The 24732-nt window shown below is 49.1% G+C and overlaps 1 protein-coding gene across 2 annotated transcripts; it reads left to right on the plus strand.

Moving 5' to 3' along the window:
• Positions 1-731: 731 nt before the first annotated feature.
• ddhd1a (DDHD domain containing 1a) lies at positions 732-23163 on the plus strand. 2 transcript variants are annotated; one of them, XM_062469415.1, is made up of 13 exons: positions 732-2082; positions 3290-3466; positions 10374-10475; positions 14213-14341; positions 14820-14967; positions 17477-17586; positions 18582-18688; positions 18792-19054; positions 19336-19411; positions 19595-19744; positions 19886-20123; positions 21716-21916; positions 22379-23163. In XM_062469415.1, the coding sequence occupies exons 1-13, from the start codon at positions 1260-1262 to the stop codon at positions 22561-22563; spliced, it is 2709 nt and encodes a 902-aa protein (XP_062325399.1). In that variant the 5' UTR covers positions 732-1259; the 3' UTR covers positions 22564-23163. The 2 variants fall into 2 exon arrangements, with proteins under 2 accessions (XP_062325399.1, XP_062325400.1); XM_062469416.1 differs by lacking the exon at positions 10374-10475 and having other exon boundaries at positions 738-2082.
• The last annotated feature ends 1569 nt before the right edge of the window (positions 23164-24732 follow it).

The following is a 24732-nucleotide window of genomic DNA, read 5'->3' on the forward strand; positions in this document are numbered from 1 at the left end:
TTCATAGTAGGCTACTACTAACTTGTGGGATGAACTTAGAGTTGAGTAAACAAATTTTATTATTATGTGGTCACTAATGTTGCTATGCAGTCAGTGACCTGTATGTCTACTGCGGATTATATTGGTTCCCAGAGTAGATTGCGTTACAAACCTTGTATTTACGTTTTTCTCGTCAGAAATGTGTTGCTCTCTCTCTAGCTTTCTGACAAATGCTTCCCTCTAGTGGTCACCGAGTGGGACCCCATAATAGCCAAAAAACGTAATGTAAAATAGTCTCAATCGTCGTATTGTTTTTCTCTGGTTGAAAGTAAGAATTTGCCTCCATCTAGTGGACATTGTTTGACACTACTACACAAACGCTAGCAGCTAAAAATCCCTGTCACATGAGTCGTTGGGACGGATTTGGACAGAAACCGTTATAGCTTTAAAAAGTAATATACATTTATTGACAAAGTTACGTTTTGTACTTCATCACTAGTGACATCACTGCATAGCTTTAATATTCGCGCAACTTTTACGTGCGCGTTCACGTTACAAATCTTGTGATCTCTGCTTTAGCAGTCTAGAGTTGCCAGGCAGAAAGTTAATGGTACACAAAACGGGAGATTCAGTCACTCGATGCACACCAACAACAACTACGTCTTTGCGTTATATATTAAAGGACAGTGAAGATCAATGGTCTGCAGGTAGAAAAATTGGGTTGGCACGAGAAGAATTATATAAAAACAATATGACACCTCGATAGAGGAATACTTCCAAACCAGGCAACCTTTCAGCTGTCACGGAAAGAAGTAGGGTAGTTTGCCAGCCACGCACTTGATTCATCATGCAAGCCGGTGGGTCACAGGGAGACGAAACTATTTGAAATTCAATCCAATGTGACAGTAAGGAGAGAATACTGTTCATGGTGAAATTAACACCACCATCGAAGACGGTCTATGATTGGTCTCAGCAAGAATGTGTCTTAGTGCTACAGTTAAAGCAAGTGGACAGTAGAGGGAAGGGACTGTACTGTACGAGCTTGTGTCCTTGTTGCTTCGTTTCTACTACTTAGCTAGCTTTAAGCTAGCGCTAACTAGCTTGCTAGTAAACTGTGTCTTGCAGCTTATCGTGTCAATGTAGCTAGCTAGCTTGCTTGCTAAACTATTAGCCACTATTCGTAAAACCTATGACAACTTGTTTTGCTGCGTACTGCGTGACGTTGTATTGGTTTGAAACACCGACTGGTGGATTGCTAGGTAGTTGGTTTCTTAATAGTTATGAACAGTTATAGAAACAAGGCATCTTTTCTAAGCTCTACTCAGAGCCCTAATAGTAATAACAAAGGCTCATCAGCTGCCAGCAATAACAATCAGGAGTGGGACTTGGGAAATGATGTGTTTGTGTGCTGTTACGAGCAACCCATGGGCGAAAGAATGCAGGCCGGGATGCACTCTGTTCAGGCGGGCCTGGACAGACACCTGCCGCTACTCCGCGGCTCTCAGGACGGTATGATGCTGGGCTTGGAGAATGCCTTCCCCGGTTGTCACAACCAGAATTCTTCCGCAGCCTACCTCGACACTGGTCTGGACTACACCGTTAATGACAGGGATATTGGCGTTCCTCTGTTTGAGAGTAGAAAGCGGACTCGCTCCAACAGTTCCAGACACCGGTATGAGGTTGTCACAGAACTCGGTCCCGAAGAAGTGCGGTGGTTTTACAAAGAGGACAAAAAGACTTGGAAGTCGTTCGTTGGACACGACTCGTTGAAAATCGAGGTCGCGTACCGTAAATTCTGCGAACTGAACCCTGGAATAAAACGCCAGGGCACTGCAGGCACGGAGGTGAGGGGTGAGGACGCGCCTAGCAGTGGGGTAGAGGTGACAAACGGGGGTATCAACGGAGTTGAGAGAGGTGGACTGGTTCCTGTGGAGACAAGAACTAGCTGTTTGCATGGAGACACTGGGTCTTTGGAAAGATCCACCTCTACAGACGAAAGAGACCTTGACAACATCATCATCAACGTAGAGGCTGTCTGTGTCAGGGGGGGGCTGTATGAGGTGGATGTCAAAGAGAGAGAATGTTTTCCTGTTTACTGGAATCGTAAGTATAAAAACACACCCTCTCCCCTTCAGTAGTCACAACTATGTCCTGATAAATTTAGAGGTTTAGTGCGTAACTCAAAACTCACACTGTTGTCTGTGAGTCTGTCAAGTCACAATAGCAATTCATATTTTCCTCCCAAACCACCAGGCAGCCAGGCAATGCCAGATGTTGTGTTTTTCATAATCCAGTCCTAATTCCTGCAGCCCAGCTGGGATGACCACCCAACATGGACTAGTTACTACACAGATTACCAACCCTTTCACTTAGGCTAACAACCTAGGCCTACATGGTTTTGAGGCACTGTCAGGGAAAATACTAAGTAGGCCTTCAAATGGGCCACTACAGATGCTTCCACCAATGCTGTACTGTAGCTAATAGCGACCCTGTTTGCTAGGCTGTTTAACAAGCTAGTGAGTATCTCTCTGTCCTTGCTCTTCCACCTCTCAAATAGACCCATTTACAACAGCCAGCCCCAGCTAGTCTTTCCAGCCTGGTGGTGCCTCTCTTCAGCTCTGCTGGAGCGTGCTAAGTAGGCCTATTTCATGGAGGTTTCCAAGAAATCCACCCGAGATAGATAGAAACAAAGGTGAAGGAGCTTGCCAGTTTCTAGAAAGCCACTGATTACCAAAGCCAAGTATTTCCCCTTTTGTGTGGACACATCACAGTCAGGCACACAGGCAGAGTTCATCTGAGGCTGCAAGTGACAAGAGTCCGTTTTTCACTGCACCCATCCGTTTTATACTGTCAGTGAAAACGCTGCTAGTGGTCTGTCAGTCTGTTGTCGAACACTGTCTTTTGGTTGTTTTCTCTGATCTCCTAGGTTTTTGCATAACATTGAAAAACAAATTATCATGTTTGATGAGGGAAAGTAAAGGGTTAGTCGGTCTTACAAAGCATTCTTGACACCAATTAGAATTCAGGGTTGCGAATGCCCAGTGCTTGTCACTGGAGAATTATTTCATCTTATCGCCATGGTGTGATTAAACTTGGCCTCTCTCCACTCAAGTCTCAGAGAGATCTCTCTGTTGGATTAGCCTTCCTGGCGGGTCCACCCCCTTCACCGTGTTGACCACGGAGCTTCTCGAAAAAGAAACCCACCCACCCTGATTGGTAGCATCTACCCCCCTCTCTTTTCTTCTCCTCGTTTCTCCCCCTCTCTCTCGTTCCAGAGGCTTCTCTCACTTGTCTCTCCCTCCCTCCACAGAGCAGGACTGCATCCCCGTCATGCGGGGCATGTGGTTCATCGACGGCACCTGGCTCCCGCTGGAGGAGGACGAGAGTGACCTCATCGAGCTGGAGCACCTGACCTCTTTCCGCGGCCAACACATGCAGGACAGCTTCGAGTCGGACGTGGTCGCCAAGACCGTGGACAGCAAAGACGGTGAGATACCGGGGAGGCGTGGCCTATCCCAGTCCCATTCACCAGAGCAGCTGGACCTCCAGACTGTAAGGTACCCCTCTTCAACACCTGGGTCCTGGAGAGCTAACAGGGTTAAATGGCAGCATTAGACCTCGACGCAGCTCCGCTCCATCAGCGTGGTTTCGCAGACTTGGATTCCAGCCCAGCGTTTACACATCTGACTCATTGAGCTCATTAAGCTCTCCATTGATTTGATTCAGTTGTTTTTTCGTCCTGGACTGGAACCCAAACCTGCACCCTGCCGTAGTTCCCTATAACCAGTGTTGAATAGAGGACCTCTCTCTCTCAGTCTGTCTATAAGAAAGCTCCAGCTGCTACTATAACCATTAACCTAATCAGTATTCCAGCCAGAATTTCCTCCTAGAAGACATCTATAATGCAGTGGAATAGGTTGGGTGTGAGTCTACGTTCTCTGAAGGCAGCTCCTGTCGGGCTTAGTTAGGGACTCTGTGGCCGTCTTCACCCCTTTTCAGTGCTGTGACAAATACGCCGAGTCATCCACCCATAATGATTAGCGAAGATTTCCCTCCAGATCAGGCAGCGTGAACGCAGGTGATGTAATGCTTGTGTTGATTGCGTTTTGCGCTAGTCCAGTGAGGATGCTTTTATATCCGGTTTGTGCTGTGTGAGTGAGACGTGTTGTGATTCAGCCCCTGTAATAGCCTGCTTGTGGTTCTACAGAACGGGAAGGGGAGATGGGAGGGGTTGCCGAGGGAAGGTGTCTCAAGGCAGATAGGATATTTCCAGAGTGAGAAATGTCTTCCGTTGGGAAATGTGTTCAGCAAAGATATGAGCCGGGTTCAATCACAAGGTGTCACGTAGGGAGATAGAAGGAGAGACTTCTCAGCACTATGCCTGGAGGGTATATTTTGGTGAGATAGAAGTGTGTGTGTGGCAATATTCTGCAATGATCTTGCTCGAATACGAGCCCCAAGATAGTCTTTCTGTCTGTGGCTGAGACCTTGCCAGTTCCCTTCTGACCGGAACACACCGACACACACACACACACACTCACACTTGCTCAGATACCATACATGTAAACCAGAGTGATAAAAGCAACTTCATGTTTGAGCACAGTGATTGATCATATTTGAATTAAGATGAATCTCTGGTGGTACAGTCTGGAAATGAGCCCCAACCACAGGCTGGGAATGCTCTCCTCTCCCCCGTGTGTCTGGCTGCGTCTGATAGGGTAGAACCAACACACGTTGACACATGGCACAAAATAATATCCAGAGGAGCCGTGGTTCCAACACATGTCCCTAGAAGGGCTTGTTGTCAGCTCTCCAGTTTATCATCTGGGCTACAAGCATATACAGACAGGCTAGCAAGGCCCAGGGTGGAGTAGGGCTATGCAGGCAGGCCTGGGTGGTTTGGCAGGCTGGTTGGTCTTGTCACCAAACCTCCTGTGTGTTCTCAGCTGCCCTGGGCTCAGCCAGATGCCCTCACGGAGAATCACATGATGATCAGAAACTCAGGAAGGTCACTCCTTCCCCTAACTAAGCACACAGTCACACACACATGCACCATTATGCACACGTAAATACACACATGCATACACACACACAAAGGGCACATGAATCATATTCAAATAGTCATTGGTGTTTGAAATACGATACAAGGGCTTTGTGACATTCTCACACACACACACACACACCCAGACACACATTTCACGTGTAGATAAACTGCCACGTCACATGACCTTGTCTTGTCCACTTCGGAAAATCCATGCATCGCTGCACTCTCCGAGTTCCTCTCCGCTCTTTCACTTCACTGCATTGTCCTCTGTCGGACTGTATGCGTTCATAACACCTCAACACAACACTGCGTTCCAGAATGATCCCGTCCTAGTCTGTCAGATTAATAATAGCGCACCGGGACAAGACACCCTAGATACCTTTTTAATACAGAATGTTTTTCTCACTGTCGTTGGCGAGATGTTTATTATCCCGCGTTTATTAAGGATGTGTGTGTTGCCTTTTCAGGCCTCGTCCTCGTCTCCGCAGAGCACTAGTATCATCCTCACACCCCTCCACCACCATTGTCATCTCGACCCGCCCCAACTCTCTCTCTCTCTCTCTCTTCTCCCTCTCTCTCTCTCTCTTCTCCCTCTCTCTCTCTCTCTTCTCCCTCTCTTCCCCCTCTCCCCCTCTCTCTCTCCCCCTCTCCATCTCTCTCTCTCTCCCTCCCCCTTCTGCCGAGAAGCAAATGAGGCAGAAAGCTGATGCCAGGGGAAGCCATACAGGCTGCTATCCAAGCATGAGATCAGAATGCAGGAAGGACAACCTGTACGCTGTTACAGCAGTATGTCCTCTCCCTCCCTCCCCTTCTACACACACACACTTCTTTCCTACGGCCCAAGTGACCACTATTGACTCGAACACGCACACACATTTGGCATTACGTAGACATACCACAAGGCCTGCGTGCGCGAGTCTGACTGTTTGCCACGTTGTTGGCATTGCGGCGGTTGCCAGGTTTGACAGAGACGTGTTGACAGTTCGGCTCCCACTGCAACGTCGGTTTGTTGTGTGTTCGGTTAATGTACTAATGTCTGTTCCCAGCCATTGTTTGTTGGCAAACATTGTCACAGGAGGGCAAGATCTAGCAGGGCTCCAGACTAACTTGTTGCCTTGGTTGCACTGGTGCGCCTAACTTTTTTATTTAGGTGCACCAGCACAAAATTTAGGTGCACCCAAATTTTTCCTTGCGTCGCCACAATTTCAAGGTCACCTTTTTTATCACGCTCCATATACATTCATATATATTATGTAAATGATCTTAAACAAGAATAAGGTGTAGGTAAATATATTTTTTATTTGAAGCACAATCATACTGTATATATATATATATATATAAAATCTTTTAAGTGCTTCACTGAGCTACCAAACTAAAACATTTTAAGCAAAATAAAACATTTCAAAATAGAAAGTGCTACTGTTTAAAAGTGCTTCCCTGAACTGAGACCTAACATTTCATGGCTCAAAGTCTTATAGCGGGTCCCACCTTGCTGTCGCATGCCCTTCAGATGGCCAACACCTGTAATTTGGCCTTCTTGCCCTATGGCCTTGGCTAAATCATCTTGCCACACTCTCCCTAGCATCAAAATCCTAGCTCCATGGGTTAGCTCCATGGCCCAGCTTCGTAACTCAGGGGTCCGCAATTCATTTTTACAAGGGGCCACATGAGAAACCTGAAATGAGTTGGAGGGCCTCATCAATTTGCTCACTATTCATTTTCTCCCATTGTAAAAAGCAGTAAAGTATATATTTTGATTAGCTGCTACTGGTTATCAGAAGAATAAGGATATTCTGTAAATATTTATATAAATATTTTTGATTTTGGTGTAGGTCAAATAGGAAAGATTATAGAAGTAATAAACAGTATAAACAACAACAACAGTGTTTCATTTTATTTGTAACCAGTTAATCTTCACAAACACTGAAAAGTTGTTTTGCAGTATGTTAAAGATGTGGAATTGATCAACTTTATACAAAAAGCAATACGTTTTTTCAGTTCATTTTGTTCTGTGAGAGAAATCCAGTGGGCTTGAACAAGTGCATCGAAATCTGTCTGAATGTCTGAGGTGGATATGCGAAGGACAGCTGACAGGTAATGATCAGGGTCTGCAGTTCAACTAGCAAACCATCAGCCCGCGCCCACTGAATCAGTCAAGTTCTTATTATGTCCGCGTTAGTTTTTTTTCTTCACAGCTTTCACTTTGACCTCAGTAAACAGATACTTAAAATGTCTTGTTAAAAGTTAATCAGTGTCAAAGTTTTTCATTTTCGAGGGGTAACCAACAGCTAACTCTCCTGACGGTGAGGTTGCGCAAGCGCACATATGTAAATCGCCTGATCACTGTAGTCTTTCAGGACTACATATTTACTACCGCTCAACACATTTATTTATTTTAAATTTTTTGATTTACCTCACGCGGGCCGGATTGAGACAGCCTGTGGCCGGGTATGGCCCGCGGGCCATACAATGCCCAGGTCTGCTAAACTGACTCTGGTGCTCAGGTCGTAATTTCAATCACACAGCACGGAGCTACAGGAATATCTGGACCACAGCCAATCAGAGGCAAAGACCCGCCCCATCTCTGTCTCTGATTGGTTTAGACCACGATATGATCCAACCATGAGTGTCAGTTCCGTCTTAACAGTGCGTTCACACTGCAGCGTTTTTTAACGCTCTGCATCGCTTGCCTTCCCACAGTACACCACGCTCGGGGGCGTGTTAGACAAGTTAATACAGAGTTGTAGTTCTCTAAGGTCACTGTTGTAGTCATGGCCAAGCGTGCAGATTTGGGTTAATGTACTCACAATATCGATCAAAATACCACTTTTACACAACATTTATGTAAGTGCAAGATTTTACTAGTGCAAGATTACAGTAGAATACATGTTACGCCACCGGTCACTCAACCAGTCGTTTGTAGGCTGGGCTAGCGAGCTAGCAGTGGCACAGAACAGTCACGTAATGTGACGACTACATTTAAAAGTAGGCTATAAAAACACACTAGGAACAATGACGACATCGGCAACCATGCACCATGCATTATTAGTTTAATGTAATCTTTAAATTCAGGCTCGTCACATTAGTAACTTTGTTCTGAACAGAACTGGGTGTGCAGACACATACGAAAAGTTTCTCCTCCATCTTGAAATTGTCAAACCTAGAAATGTTTACCATGACGAACAGTTGCTACGTTACAAGAAACAAGAAACCAATCCGATTGGCCAACGCTAGCGTTTTCACGCTCCTCATTTACATAAAGTTGAGAAAATCCAACTTGCAACGCTCCGCTCCGCTCCGCTCGCCTTCCCACAATGCCCTACGCGAGCGTCAACGCCTGGTTTCATTGAAAATGAATTGGAAGCCGACGCCACGCGCCGCCCGCTCCGCTGCAGTGTGAACGCACTGTTAGGATAACAAACGCTTCGTTTGTGGAGAGACAGCGGATGCGAGGAGGTTAGGTGCACCGGTGCGACCTAGGAAAAAATGTAGTCGCACCCGTACACATTTTGGTCGCATAGAGCCCTGTCTAGTACGCGCGCACACACACACAAGCTCTATGAGGCTCCATCCCCTTTGAACTGTGATTACATGCTGAATAGGGCAGGAATTAAAGAAGATGGGCATGTGCATTTTATGTGAGAATGGGGGTGTCATAGAGAGGGTGGAAGGTGTGTATATGTAGGCGTGAGGTGAGAAAAGTGTTTAAACGTGAAATAACTGTAAAGAGATTTGCATGTAGACACCTAGTGACAAGGGAATGTCCCAGTCTTTCATGCTCCTATCAGGGGAAGCAAGGGTTTGGTATGCGTTGACATTTTTGTACGATCATAAGTCAACACGCCAGAACCACGTACCTCTCCATGGAGGATTTGATGGTGTTCCAGCCCTGCTAAAACGATAATCCAGAGCTCCCAGCAGACCAGCTCTAATCTGGTGTGTAATCAGAACACCATTGTTGTTGCAGCAGGGGAACCCACACTAATGGACCCCCCCCCCCCCACACACACACACACACGCACACAAACACACTGCATGCTATCTAGGTCTATGAGCACAGTTTCACTTTTCATGTATCCATATTGACTCGCTGTCTTAAGCCAACAGCATGTACAGTATTGAACCCTATGCTCAGGCCTTCAACCACAGATCATTAGAGCCGATGGGAGTTTATCAGCTGTCAATCTGCATTAGCATGGTGCTAAATGGCAATATCACGGCACAGAGGAGAGACAGTGATGATTCTTTTCATTTATGATCCGTGGTATCCTGCCTCCTCCAGCCCTTCCAGAGGAGCCGAGGTAGCCCTCCTCCCCACCTTGGAGCCCTGCAGGTGGGCATGCTGCCTCACACTGACCCCCTTCCTCCAACCTGACAACCCTGGTGGAGTCAGCAGGTCTCTGCTGAGTGAGGCCTTCTATCTATCTCTCTCTTTCTCTCTCTCTCTGTGTATCCTACTTAGCTCGGTGTTGTTTTTTAAAACAGCCTGTCGCTTTTTCAGTTTAGCCTGCACTTTTTAGCCCAGACATGAGTGGTCGTATCAGTCGTAGCCGGGGATTAGCCCTCGATAGCTAGCAATCAGCGATATTTATAACTTCTATTTATATATCTGAAAATGGAAGCTGAGGGAGAGACTGAGAGTAGAATAGGAGGCTTTTGTGACGGGTTGGAACAGGAATTTATTACTGCTGGCTTCCTCTAAAATGACTTGGTCAAACCACAATGACTTAATTATACTGCTTGGAGGAGAAACCATTTCGGACCCGACAGAGAGAAAAAGCTAGGCCTATGTCATACTATTTTGTTCTGAGGTACTATTATGTACTGTTACTACACACTTTTGCATACATGAATGTCATTATTAATGTCATTTTGTGCCCATTGTGTCTTGATTCCTGTAAGTTTTGTGTTTGACATGATGTATATCTTTAACTGATCAAAATGTGTGTCTGTCTCAATCATTAGCAGTCTCTCCTTTGATGGGCTGGTCAAAAGCCAAGTATGTTAACTGTGTTACAATTGGTCGCTGTTATGTTAAACAGACATTAAAGTAATTACAGCGACCAATTGCACATTTCTTTCCCAAAAGTATAGACCATATTGAAGTACAGTAACTAATAAAGATTGGCCTTAATAATATAATTAAGATGTTACTCTAGCTGTCTTGGGGGGCATTTATCAAGCAGTGTTGCGATTGGCTAACAGATCTGTAACAGACCGGTGGACCAGACCACAACACTAGTTGATGAATGCCCTACATGAAGAGGTGGTGGTATCTTTGTGTGTGTGTGTGTGTGTGTGTGTGTGTGTGTGGCAGGCTCACCATGACTCACTTTCTCTTGGTTGTTAGTTCTCTCCCACCTGCCTCCTTTCTACCTCCCCTTTCTGTTCAAATGGAGCGGATATCAGACGAGTGCTAAAACTACATGTCACAAGCGCAAGCGTTGCCAAGGTACTGTAAAAAAAGAAAAGCTAAACGCCAGCAACTTTCTACACCTTTCTACCTCTGTCATAGATGCTGCAGCTCCCCCCGCCTTCCCCCAACCCCCCCCCCCCCCAGCGTAGAACCTTGCTTTGAATTGAACTTGATCCCTCTCTCCCTCTTTTTCTCACTCTCTCTCTCTCTCTCTCTCTCTCTCTCTCTCTCTCTCTCTCTCTCTCTCTCTCTCTCTCTCTCTCTCTCTCTGGCTCGCCCAGCTGTTCCCGAGACCCAGACTCGGTTGGACTTGGTTCCAGTACAACAGAGAGTTCTAGTACTTCCCTTATACTTCCTGTAGACACTGGGCCTACTGGTTCAGACCTCCCTTCTGTGGGCCCCAGTTTGTCGCTGCTGCTCTATTTGAGGACTCCCTCCAGTCTGTCTGTTAGGAGGACCAATCCTGTGGCTAACCCTCGCAATCCTGCTAGGGTTAGCCACTTCTCCCTCCTCTTCTTCTTCGCTCTCTCTTTCTCCCTCCCTTTTTTTTTCTCCTCTTTCTCCTTCCCCTTCAAGGCCCTCTGTCTTCTACTGATATTTCAAAGGGTCAGAGACCCTCTCCTCCTTCATCTCCCTCTCTTCCCTCTCCCATCCCTCCCTCTCTCCTCCCGTCCTCCTCGCCTCTCTCCCCACTCCGGCAGTGGGATCACATCTTAATGAACCTCCACTACTAGCCCAGCTGACACTGCCCCTCGAGGCCCCAGAACAAGGCCCTCGTTGAGAGGCAGAACAGAGGCTCCACTGAGGAGCCAGAGAGCAGCAGTCCCAGCCTGTCCTGGCCTGTCCTGCCCCTGCCCTGCTCTCTGTCCTGCCACTGCCCTGGTCTCTGTACAGTCCAAACCCACCAGGCTGTGGAGGATGAGACCCCTTTCTCTCTGTAAGACCGAGCAGAGCGGTCTTCCGGATTTTTCCGGGGGACCATTCTTGGAGGTCGTATGATCCTCCTGAAGCAGTGCAGCTTTTAGTAGACTTGGTATTTCACTGGATATAAGGCTGTAATGTGTGTCAGGCCAGCCGTGTTGTCACCTAAGAGTGTCGAACACTGAGCCATTTTGACACACTGCTGTAATTAATTTGAGCAAAGGAGCTTTTGCTGTTTAGTGGCACCATTCCATCTTCCAGGAAAATACACAAGATATCCTCATCTACTACTTCCTTTCCCTTCCTGATCATTTTTCTCTCCCTCTCTGTGTCTCTTTCTCTGTATCTCACTCTCTCCATCCCTCCGCCCCCGTTCGGCCAGAGTTGGAAATCTCCCCCAGTAAAACCTCTTAACCTCTTGTGACTGACTAGATCCTGTGCGTGCTTTGATCCCCCCCCCCCCCCCTGCTCGCCACCAGGCGCAGATAAGCGCTGCCTTGCACTGTAAACCAGGAAGGGTCTGACCACGGCCGCCAGTGTCACTTCCTCATTGACGACATGCCCTCTGGTACGCCTGCCAAGCTGGCGTCCTCTGTTCAAATGTTTTGGCACGTCGGTTTAGCCGTTACAGGACATCCTGTTTTACAGTGGACTCTCGGAACGTACCGGCGCATCGAAACGACTCTGAAAGGGCTCCTCCTTTTGTACTCCTTCTCCTTTCGACACATTCACACGGGGGACTTGCGCAAGTGATGGCATGCACCACGATTTAATCAGCCCCGCCAGGCCTGTTGCTTATACGAAGGAGCGGAGGAGAGAGAGGAGGGAGCTGCTTCAGACCGTTCTTCCTTCCCCCCCGATGAGTAGAGCAGACGGCCTCCTTGCTGTGGACGAGCCCTGTCGTCGTCTGTAGTGTTTTAGTGGTTGTGAAGCATGTTTTTCTCTCACGAGTGGCGTTCCTTTGAAGCACTGCAATGATAAATGAACTCCTGACTGCCTAACTAACCTCGACCATCGAGCGAAGGACCCACTGCATGGTCAAATGATTTTTCCCTTTAGGTTCGTGTAAAAGGATTTCAACGGGCAGTCATTTTGTCCAGAGCTGACAGCTATCTTTTCGGACAGTACTTTCAACTGCCTCTTTTCCTTCACTGGGAGCTACATCCTAGACTGTTACCAGGATCGCTTGTTCACACTTAAGCCACAACACTGACCCTACGTGAAGGGTTCATTTCTCCAGTCAGCCGGCCCACCCCTGCTCATCATCCCCTTCTCACTGTTTGGGGCCTGATTCACTTTCCCCTTGTTAGGCTGCTGAGGGGAGATTAATGGAGTTTCACGAACCTGAGCTCCCATGATTGGCCTTCACTACCTACCCCCACCACACTACTCAGCCAGTCAGCCAGTCACCCTCGACTTGATTAGATTAAGCCAGGGACTGTTAGGCCCTTTGCCCTAACCACCATGTGTCTCCCATTGAGACTCACCCCCCGCACGCTTGCTGCCGACCACTAAGGAAAGAGAGGGCAGGTATGAGAGGGTGAACATGGGGCAGGAGTGGGGGTGGGATAGACGCTAGGGCTAGCAAGCTAGCAGGAGCCGCTCCCGTGTGGTTGAGGTGGCCGGGCTGCGGTGTCAGCAGTCACCAGGACACCCTCAGAGAGAGAGAGAGAGTGACGCCGCGGAGAGGGAGGTCGGACGTGCAGCTCATGTCAAGTGGCCCCTCGTCTCCTCTCTCTCTCCCTCTCTCTCTTTCTCTCCTTCCCCCTCTCTCCCTCCTCTCTTTCCCTCTCTCTGCCATCTTTCTCTCTCTCTGTCATCTCTCTCTCTCTTTCATCTCTCTCTCTCTGTCACCTCTCTATCTCTCTCTCTCTCTCTCTCTCTCTGGGTCACTCGCCCTCAGGGACAAACAAGTTTACCAGATAAGCGAACAGATGGGTGTTGAATCACTGTCTGCTTGCTCAGCGCAAACAGGAAAGGATCGGAGAAAACACACGGCAGCATAGCTGTCACTTTGCTGTCTGCTCTCGTCCGCTCTTGAAAAACCTGTTCGTTGTGTCCCATCGCATACTTTTTATTCATGTTTCCCAGTCAACGCCATTACCGTTCCAGAAAATCACAGAAAGTTCTGGAACCTGCTGGCCTCTGAAGCAATTTTCTTGCCCTGTTTGGCCTCCTAATCCACCCTGATTGGCTCCCAACAATGCAGGGGACGGTTGACAGTGCACTGGACCGATGCCAGGGTCTCTGTATTTCACTTGAGGAAGTGAAATACACTTCCCCCCCCCCCAAGTCAACCGGTTTCATTTATCGTTCATGTTTTCAGTGATGAGTGTCCTCATTGGCTCCCTCTCTTTCTGTCAGCCATGTTTGCTCTCTTCCTCCTCCTGATGCCTGTGCCCGGTCAGAGACGGAGACACCGGTCCTCAATGGGCCGGTTGTGCTGCATGTCACCACCAGCACGCAGGCCTACGGCAGATGGATGAGAAAGACTGGAAATATGCCGTGTTGAGTGTGTGTGTGTGTGTGTCTTGTATTCCAGGTTTGTGTGTGTCGTGTTTGTGTGTGTGTGTGTGTTCACTGTTGACAGTGGAGATCAATGCTCTCGCTTGCATTTGATCGAGCACTAGATTAGAACAATTGCTAGCTGTCTTGGTTGTTCTGATAGAGGCGAGAAATGTGGTGTTGGTTCACCGTTCTGTGTTGTCCCTGTCTTCACTTCCTCCTTTACCGGCTCATCCCTCACTCCATCCATCCCTCTATCCCTCTGTTCCTGCTTTTTGTTTCCTCATTTCTCCACCCAACCCTCTTTGTCCTCCACTGATCCCTCTCTCCCTCCCTGCGTCCTGCAGCCGTCCACAGCCTGAAGCTGAGCAGGACCCATGTGGACTGGCACAGCGTGGACGAGGTCTACCTCTACAGCGACGCCACCACCTCCAAGATCGCGCGCACCGTCACACAGAAACTGGGCTTCTCCAAAGGTCGGGTCGCTCGCTCTCTCGCCAACTCAGCCGTCTCTCGGTCGCTCATTCTCTCACTCATTCAAACTCATATTTACGTATTCACTCACACTCACTCAGATTTTGGAATCAGATCACAACCAGACACCTTCCAGCCTGAACTCTAACCCTAACCATGCTATGGTAATAATCATAGATATACTCCTCTATGGCTAGGGATCCGTGTTATAGTCAATTGTAACGTTAATTTTTTTTATTGTGAAGTCTGTTTATCACGTTTGACTGGATCTACAACTTCCCAGCTCTCCACTTCATTTCCTGTGTGTGGGGATTAGGAGGAAAATCTGAATCTGTAGTTATCTCAATCTCCCCCGACACACAACCCCCGTAGCCAGAGCAAATCTCTTTACGCTGGGAAATCCCTGTCCAGACAGCAGCCGTGCTCTGGCTCTTGTCGTGCTGTGTCTGTGCTCTGTGACATGTGTGTGTCTCCCCCCAGTGTCCAGCAGTGGGACCCGGCTCCACCGCGGCTACGTGGAGGAGGCCTCCTTGGAGGACAAGCCCCCCCAGACCACACACATCGTCTTCGTGGTCCACGGCATCGGACAGAAGATGGACCAGGGGCGCATCATCAAGAACACTGGCATGTAAGTGTGTGTGTGTGTGGGGGTCATGGGAGTTTTGGTTATGTGTTTCGAGGATGTAGGTGCGTGTTTCTTTTTCTTTTTTCTTTAACTTTGTATAGGCATGTGAAGAACACATGACTCCCAATTAAGCTGTGGTCATGTGTTGGTCGTGACAAGGTATTACTGCTGACAGCAAGTGCGCACATCCACTCACTCTGTTTACTGCCCTCTGATGTTCTCTGCCATGGAAACATTAATAGTCATGGAATGAAGTGCGTGTGCGTGCCTGTGTGTTATTGTTCCTAGTGACCATGTGACCATATCGGTCAGGTATTATTACCAGACACCGGTCTCACCTGTTGTCTCCCTGCTTATGACTACCTGGTTGGCCGCACACTCGACTGTTCAAGGAATGCAAAGTCACGGCTGTAAATAACAGGCCATCACAACACTCCAGAACAGAACCTCCGCCCCGCCCTCCTCACTCCTTGCTAAAGGAAGTGTACTGGAAGTGTACGGCATGAGAAGCATCTGTGATAGAGAGAGATTGTGCTCCCGTTAATGCCGTCTGAGTCTGCGATTTAGAGGCGTTGGACCAGACACCACTGTTAGTCTCTGCCCCCAAACACAAACACCCTCGTGACGCTAGCCACTCTGACGTCTGCAGTCTGTTTTTAGACTCCCATCGCTCCACCTGTGAGGGTGCTCTTTGTCCTCTGACCCCCCCCCTCTCTCTCTCTCTCTCTCTCTCTCTCTCTCTCTCTCTCTCTCTCTCTCTCTCTCTCTCTCTCTATCTATCTATCTATCTATCTATCTATCTATCTATCCATCCATCCATCTATCCATCCATGCCTTCTTTCTGCCCAGCTGCATCTCTCGCTCTCTCTGTTTTCTCGAAAGGTTGACCTTTTGGAGCGGACCCTTTCAGTGGTGGATAATTGACTGGTTTAGCCTGGGGACTTCACTGGGTTCTGGCGAGGGCGTACTTAATAACAGGGCGAGATGTGTGCAGACACACACACACACTCCGGAAACAAGACAGTACATGTTGTATGAGTCTTAAGATATTCACTCGGTCATAATTGTCTTTGGACTCATGATAATTGATTTGACAGCGGAAGCATTATGGTAAATTACATTTGTTTCAAACACACTGTTATTTTACCTGTATATAGTTAGTCTGCCCCTTTAAACAGCTTGTGAATGACTGTTTTCTCGCTGCTATGGGCCTATATATAGGCTTGTCCTGGCTGGTGTACAAGTAAAGCGGTACTATCTGGCCCTGGCCCATCCAGCGTGTGAGTGTGTTGCTGTGTGTGTGTGTGTGTGTGTGAGGGTTCGAGTGTGAACTCTCTGCCAGGGGCTTAGGCCAGCTAAGCAGGTAAAGTAGACAAGGTCAGGGCGGCCAGGCCTCTAAGTCCCGCACGCAGCCCGCTGGATTACAGGGCCGAGGAACAGCAAGTCCGTCAAAGAGTAAATATCACAGCTCTGGTTAACCTAACCAGCTGTCTTTTCTTATTCTCTTGACCTCTTTCTCGCTTTATCTTTATAACCACTCGGGGGAGGAGACATCACATCAAAAGCCTTGTTTTCTATGAGGGGCCGTGCATGACTTCTGAGCTCTTACTACTAGAAGTGATTGCTCACGATGCATATCTGTACACGTGTGAGCGTTTTCACATGTACAATTGGTATGTCATTCCAGTGGTGCATATGGAAGGCATTCTCAAGTCAGACCAGATAAGCGAAAGCCAAGAGCCAGCGGGGTGGAAACAATGAAAGTGGATACATACCACCCTTCAAACATCGGGAGTGCTCCGTGCACATTCTTTTGTCGCCTCTCGTGTAAAAGGGCGCCAACTCTCCTGTCCGTCATACTGTAAATGTATGCCCTGTAGCCGACTGTTTCCCCCCACTCCTCCTCCACACCCATGTTTGAAATACAGGAAACCTAAATGCATCTAACCAGATCCAGCGGATCGCTTCTTAGTATGATCCTCTTGAAATGTCTTAAGTGAAGGGCTTTAGGTTAAGACACAAAGGCGGCACTGTTAACGAGCTCACCTGCAGTAGCAGTGTTGATTTAGCCAGCGCTAGGCTGCAATGTAGCCCGTTAGTGTGGCATTCCTATGGGCCGAAGCTAAGCGCACCTAGCCCACGCTAGGCTAGGCTAGGCTATAGTGGCTACGTAGCAAACGAGTGAAGGCTCATTAGCATCGCCGCCACAGGCCAGTTCACCTAAAGGTTACTGCCACCCCCTCAAAAACAACCTCCCCCATCTCCCTCCTCCTCTCTTCACCTCCCTCATTTGATTCCTCCACCTACTTCCATCTCCATTCTAATGTAATCACACAGGGACAAAAACAGAAGCACAAACAATGTCGGTTGCAGTAGAGGATGATTAGCTGACCCATACGAGGCCTGTTTAACCTTTTCATTCTGACTGTGTACTTAAGTGCTGGCATGAAAATGCGCTGTGCATTAAAATGTGAAATGTGGTTCTGTATACATAAATTGTGTGTGTGTTCAGGCTAAGGGCTGGCGTGAGGAAGATGGAGGAGCAGCACTTTTCCGAGAACACGGAGGAGCATGTGGAGTTTCTGCCCGTTGAGTGGCGCTCCAAACTGGCTCTAGACGGAGGTGAGCTTGTGCGTGTGTGGTAGACACAGAGCGTGTGTGGTAGAGACGGAGCGCGTGTGGTAGAGACGGAGCGCGTGTGTGGTAGAGACGGAGTGCGTGTGTGGTAGAGACGAAGCGCGTGTGGTAGAGACGGAGCGCGTGTGGTAGAGACGGAGCGCGCGTGTGGTAGAGACGGAGCGTGTGTGGTAGAGACGGAGCGCGCATGTGGTAGAGACAAAGCGCGTGTGGTAGAGACGGAGCGCGCGTGTGGTAGAGACGGAGCGCGTGAGGTAGAGACGGAGCGCGTGTGGTAGAGACGGAGCGCGTGTGGTAGAGACGGAGCGCGTGAGGTAGAGACGGAGCGCGTGTGGTAGAGACGGAGCGCGTGTGGTAGAGACGGAGCGCGTGTGGTAGAGACGGAGCGCGTGAGGTAGAGACGGAGCGCATGTGTGGTAGAGACGGAGCGCGTGTGGTAGAGACGGAGCGCGTGAGGTAGAGACGGAGCGCGTGAGGTAGAGACGGAGCGCGTGTGGTAGAGACGGAGCGCGTGAGGGAAAGACGGAGCGCGTGAGGTAGACGGAGCGCGTGAGGTAGACGGAGCGCGTGTGGTAGAGACGGAGCGCGTGTGGTAGAGACGGAGCGCGCATGTGGTAGAGACAAAGCGCGTGTGGTAGAGACGGAGCGCGCGTGTGGTTTAGACGGAGCGCGTGAGGTTTAGACGGAGCGCGTGAGGTTGAGACGGAGCGCGTGTGGTAGAGACGGAGCGCGTGTGGTAGAGACGGAGCGCGTGTGGTAGAGACGGAGCGCGTGTGGTAGAGACGGAGCGCGCGTGTGGTAGAGACGGAGCGCGTGAGGTAGAGACGGAGCGCGTGTGTGGTAGAGACGGAGCGCGTGTGGTAGAGACGGAGCGCGTGTGTGTGGTAGAGACGGAGCGCATGTGGTAGAGACGGAGCGTGTGAGGGAGAGAGTTATGGTCGTATCGTACTGAGCTTGTTGTGTTGTGGGTGTGTTCTCAGACACGGTGGACTCCATCACCCCGGACAAGGTGAGAGGACTGAGGGACCTTCTGAACAGCAGTGCCATGGACATCATGTACTACACCAGCCCCCTGTACCGCGACGAGGTGATGCACGCACTTAAAGTTAGCCAGGAACGGCAAAACCTTGAAACCGACATTCAGTAAAAAAATGACCCCCTCTCTGAATGTCTTGCCCCCCCCCCCCCAGATCACCAAGGGCCTGACTCAGGAGCTGAACCGCCTCTACTCCCTGTTCTGCTCGCGGAACCCCGAGTTCGAGAAGAACGGGGGCAAGGTGTCCATGGTGTCCCACTCGCTGGGCTGCGTGATCGCCTTCGACATCATGACGGGCTGGGACCCCGTGCGCTTCTGTCTGCAGGAGCACCAGGACCTGGAGCAGGAGCTGGACCTGCGCTGGATCAGCTACGAGGAGAGACACCTGCTGGAGCAGCTCAGGCTCACCAGGAACAGGTGGGACAGGGGGAGAGAGGGGGGGGGGGGGGGTGTATGGTTAGGGTTTAGAGATTTTGAATGTGAGTGCATCGTCGGGCCCCGTTAGGATAGAACAGCTAACTTTTGTTTTGTTTGTGTGTGTGGGTGGATGGATGGTGTGAAAAGAAAAGATTGAGACAACTGTTAATAGCTATTAATGTGTCACACGTGACCTGACCTGTCTGTCTGTCTGCCCCTGTCTGTCTGTCTGTCTGTCTGGTCATCTCGTCCATTTGTCTGTCGGCCTCCTCTCCTCCCAGGCTACGAGAGCTAGAAGATAAGCTCCAAGGCCTGGAGGCCTCCAAGCCCTCCGCCCCCCCGGCTCTCGGGTTCAAGGTACGATTCTGCCCATGGGTACTCTTATCTGCAGAGCTGAAGAGGGGTCTGAACATTCCAGACACACTCCTGTGGAGACAGTCACTTGTTGTTGCTGATGAACAAGATAGACCACTGGTATTGATACAAGCTATCTCTCCTTTTCCTCTCTTTATGTTACCCCCCCCCCCTTCTCTTCCCCAGGTGGAGAACTTCTTCTGCATGGGTTCCCCCCTGGCTGTGTTCCTGGCCCTTAGAGGGATCCGTCCAGGGACCAGCGGATCCCAGGACCACATCCTGCCTCGCGCCATCTGCCAGAAGCTCTTCAATGTGTTCCACCCCACCGACCCTGTGGTAGGGCACCCGCAACCAGCGCACACAGACACACACACGCACACACTGTACAAAGATCATGAAGCCAGACTCTCTTAACACGCACAAACACACAAATGACCCTCTTTATGCGTGTGTGTGTGTGTGTCTCCCTCTCTGCAGGCCTACCGACTGGAGCCTCTGATCCTGAAGCATTACAGCAACACCTCCCCGGTCCAGATCCACTGGTGCAGCGCCACCAGCCCCACCCCCTACGACCAGATCCGCCCCACCTTCCTCAACCCCTCCAAGGAGCCCACGTCGGACACGGAGAGCATCCCCAGCCCCAGCACGTCGCCCGTCCTGCCCCGCAGGCACTATGGGGACTCCATAACCTACCTGGGCAAGGCCAGCATCATGGGTAAGGTCCATCACCTACCTGGGCAAGGCCAGCATCATGGGTAAGGTCCATCACCTACCTGGGCAAGGCCAGCATCATGGGTAAGGTCCATCACCTACCTGGGCAAGGCCAGCATCATGGGTAAGGTCCATCACCTACCTGGGCAAGGCCAGCATCATGGGTAAGGTCCATCACCTACCTGGGCAAGGCCAGCATCATGGGTAAGGTCCATCACCTACCTGGGCAAGGCCAGCATCATGGGTAAGGTCCATCACCTACCTGGGCAAGGCCAGCATCATGGGTAAGGTCCATCACCTACCTGGGCAAGGCCAGCATCATGGGTAAGGTCCATCACCTACCTGGGCAAGGCCAGCATCATGGGTAAGGTGGCAGCAGCCACCCTCCCCCCCCCCCCCCCCCGGAGCGAGGTGTTTAGTTTTCATGACACGTTGATGTAATTCGCTGTGCCTCGTTCGGAAATTAAGAGGAACTTGATCGTCCCACGAAGAGGAACATTGTGAAACAAAGAGATTGGGCTTTTCATCCCTGCTGTCGATGCCATAAAATACAAACATTCTGAATACAAAAGCGAGTCAAATATTTTCCTGTAAGAACACATACTGTTAAGGCACAATCGAAGGGGTCTAAAATATCTTTTAAAGCAAAAGAAAGGAGTGTTTGGCTTCCACACAAAGCCCCAGTAAAAGCTTGCTTATTGTGTTGACTCTCTGATCCTGACTGGGTTCTGGAGCCCATAACTGGGCACATTTCATTTCCCTCTGAGCTTAGCTTGCCCAGCAGGTGAAATCCATGCCCCTCCTCCCCCCTCCTCTCCATACACCCCCCCATGACGCAGACATGTCGAGACCCTGTCCCCTCGTTAGCCAGCGCAGTGTGAGCTAGCACAGTGTGAGCTAGCACAGCCACAGCAGGTGAACAAGGCACGTCACAGCAGGCGTCTGGTGACGTTTGCATGGCCTATAATTAGCCCAGCTGTACCCTGAGCTACAATTCTAGAACCTTCTGTACCTGCCTCATTCTTATTCTGCTCGGCTCTGGACGGCAGAAGCTCATGCGGGCAATATTGCCCTCTTGTGGTGGGAAGAACCCATCCCGCTGCAGTGGTAGTGTGTTTATGGTGTTTCAAGGGGGTAAGATGGCTGAGCGGTTAAGGAATCGGGCTATTAATCATAAGCTTGCCGGTCCGATTCCCGGCCGTGCAAAATGATGTTGTGTCCTTGGGCAAGGCACTTCACCCTACTTGCCTCGGGGGTAATGTCCCTGTACGTACTGTAAGTCACTCTGAATAACAGCGCCTGCTAAATGTAAATGTTTATGGACACCTACAGGTCTGTTAATCACTGTCTCTCTTCTCCCTTTCTCTGTTTCCCATCCCCGTCTCCTCGGCTTCTCCCTCCCTCTCTCCTCCTCTCCCTCTCTCCTCTCCCTCTCTCCTCCTCTACCTCTCTCCTCCCCCTCTCCTCTCCCTCTCTCCTCTACCTCTCTCCTCTCCCTCTCTCCTCCTCTCCCCCTTTCCTCTCCCTCTCTCCCCCTCTCCTCTCCCTCTCTCCTCCTCTCCCTCTCTCCTCCTCCTCTTCCTCCCGTGTCTCCAGGCGCGGCCAGTATAGGAAAGGGCATCGGAGAGATCCTGTTCTCTCGTTTCTCTCGCTCCAGCAGCCAGCCCTCAGTGTGCGGAGGAGTGGAGGGAGGCTCCACCTCCGAGGGGGAGGAGCCCAAGAGAACTGTGGACAGCCAATCAGCAAACGGGCTCTCCTCCATGTCCCAGTCCACCTCCACGATCGCCGACACGTCACGTAAGTCTCATCACCATAAAGTTATACACAGGTTGCTCAAGGGCCTTGGGGATCCTCCATGTTATTTTAAATAAATTTTACTTCAAAGATAATCTTTCTAAAATTAGATGTTTGGTTTTTTGTTTGTAAACGGAACAACTTGAACTTTGAAGGTGCATTGCTGCAGCCTTTAATTTGAGGAAAATTGTCCCTGAAAGTATTTTATACTTCTGAGGTTAGAGCTGGGGAACAGTATATCCACCAGTCACATTGACTGTACATGATACATGAAATATAAAGAGATGTCAATTCCTTGTGTTAGGACAGAAAATGTTTCACCCACATCACAATAGTGCTCATCCGTAGAGCATTGGCTATTCTCCACACAGTACTATAGCAGTGAGAATAGAAAACCTCTGTCAACACAAGTGGACTGTGTTCTGTGTGCTCTGTCTCAGTCTCTTTTTGTCTCCGCCCCCACAGTGGAGCTGGACAGGCGCATCGACTTTGAGCTCCGGGAGGGCCTTGTGGAGAGCCGCTATTGGTCAGCCGTGACTTCGCACACAGCCTATTGGTCCTCGCACGACGTGGCGCTCTTCCTGCTGACCTTCATATACAAGCAGAGGGACCCGCCCCCGCCCGCGGAGGACAGCCCCGAGCTCGAATAAACACACACCACCTACTGAAACGCACGCGCACACACACGCGCGCACACACAGTCAGAACGCTACCTTTCTGGCTTCTGACTCTAACTCCCTCACTCTTTTTTATACTTACTTCGACCTGCACTTACGCTAACACACGTGGACCTTGTATCTCGGTAGGAGGGGGTCTGCTCACCCTGAGGGTGACTTGGTGGCCCCCGAGGAGGTGAAGGAGGGCCAGCCTGTGCCTGTGAGACCGGTCCCACACAGCAAGCTCTCTGGAGCATGGGACCCAGCTGCAAACCTGGGGGTCTAGGGCTCCTCCTAGAGGCAGGAGAAAGAAGTTCAGCCCAGACCCAAACTCCCATCTCTGTCTCTCCCATAGGCTCTGCGTAACGGAGCTTGTGTGATGCACAAGCTTGCACCTTCCAGTGTAACTTCTCTTCCTCTCTTGCTATCTCTCTTTTTCTTCTTTCTCTCTATTTCCCTGTCTAGAACTCTCTGCCTCTCTCTTTAACGACCTTTGCATCTCAACATTACCAAGCAAAACTCAATGCAATTTCCTAAAGGGGTCAAAATATTATTTATGTAGTTGAATGTTAATATATTTCCCTTTCAAAAGAATTTTGAATATTTTTTTTTTATTTAGCTATGATTCAAAATATTTCATTTTTTTATTCTGTGAGGACAATACCTCTCTTTTTAGCACTCCACCATTTTAACACGGTGTACTAAAAGAAAAGGAAAAAATAACCATAATTATTAGTATCGACGATTCGACAGCAGTATATCCTTCCACCATGTCTTCTCTCTCCCAGCCGGATTGTGGTCAATGTCAGCTAAATTGGATGGTCTCTCTGGCCCCAGGTAAAACAGTGGCATCAATCTAAAGCTCACCTGATGTTTCACCTTGGGTTTTAGACCCTGTACAGACATCTATGTGGTGCTCAAGCTTGGTGAAAGGATTCATTTCGCTTGCTGCCCACCTCAGTATGTGACACAACTGTTGGGATTCTCCAACAATGTCATGTTCAACATATACAGCCGTGTAGTAACCCAAAGCAGATAAAGCCCTTTCCTGTACGTCAAGTTTGTAGTTTATGCAATTTAAGCGTCCAATCGAAACAGATGGACATTATTGACATTTAAGTCATTGGACGGGGGAGCTGTCACTCAAGAGCTTCGACTCTCAGCTGAACTCTCTGACTTTTCCTGCTTCTCGGAGAGAAGCTTCTCGAAGCTCGTGGGACCTCAGCGAACCTGCAGGCACTAACACGTTTACATGGATACCCTGATTACTAATGCGTAGAGAAGATGTATCATTATTTTTGTAAATCTCTTTTTGTGTGAGCGACAGGATTCCAACAGGTGGCCAAACATCTTAGTCTTTAGCCTGCTGCGTTGCTACATAGTGGCTAAGTTAGACTGACTGAGCATTAGAAGTTACTAGGGCATTTTTAATCTTGTAGAAGATCTTTGAGCTGTTCTGAAGTCAGCTTTAAACTCTAGTCCAAAAGGACAATCCGCTGGGTAACATCCAGGCAAGATATGCAAAATATGTGAATTTGTTTATGGCTGACGAAAGAGAAACACAATGCCTGTATGGTTTTGCATGGGGATCGTTGGTTTCTTTTCATGGAAAATAAATGTATATGAGGCATGGTAGAAAGAGTGCCAACACTTGTCACCTGACAACTATAAATGTATAGTTTTGTAGAATGAAAAATGGAACTAACCTCGAATTACTGATTTTTCAGAATATGTCTTGGCAAAGTTGAGTTTCCTCCAGACAGATGTGTGTCTAATTTCTGCTTTGTCGTTTGTGGTTGTAAAAGATGGTTGTTTCATTTGCTGTGACACAAACACCTGCTAACAGCTGCAAACTAAGCTAAGGGCTTTACCAAGGTCCCCTTACTACAGATACTCCAGGGATTGATCATGGATTAAACTGGTTGGGGATCATGGCAGATGCATGTAGGTGTGTGAGGGAAGAAGGTCTAACTATCTAAAAGAACGAAGACTAGGATGTTAAGAGGACCAGAGAACTAAGATTAGAGTTGTTCTGAACCCATGATTGAGTGAATAGGCTACGTGTATGTAAGGACATGAATGCAGGTGGACCTTGCATATATTTCTCTAATGCTATGAATTGCACAGATCTGCTTTTAGACATTAATGCTTTGTGTCCTTTCT

The sequence above is a fragment of the Osmerus eperlanus genome, chromosome 9 (assembly GCF_963692335.1).
Source record: "Osmerus eperlanus chromosome 9, fOsmEpe2.1, whole genome shotgun sequence".
Lineage (NCBI taxonomy): Eukaryota > Metazoa > Chordata > Actinopteri > Osmeriformes > Osmeridae > Osmerus > Osmerus eperlanus.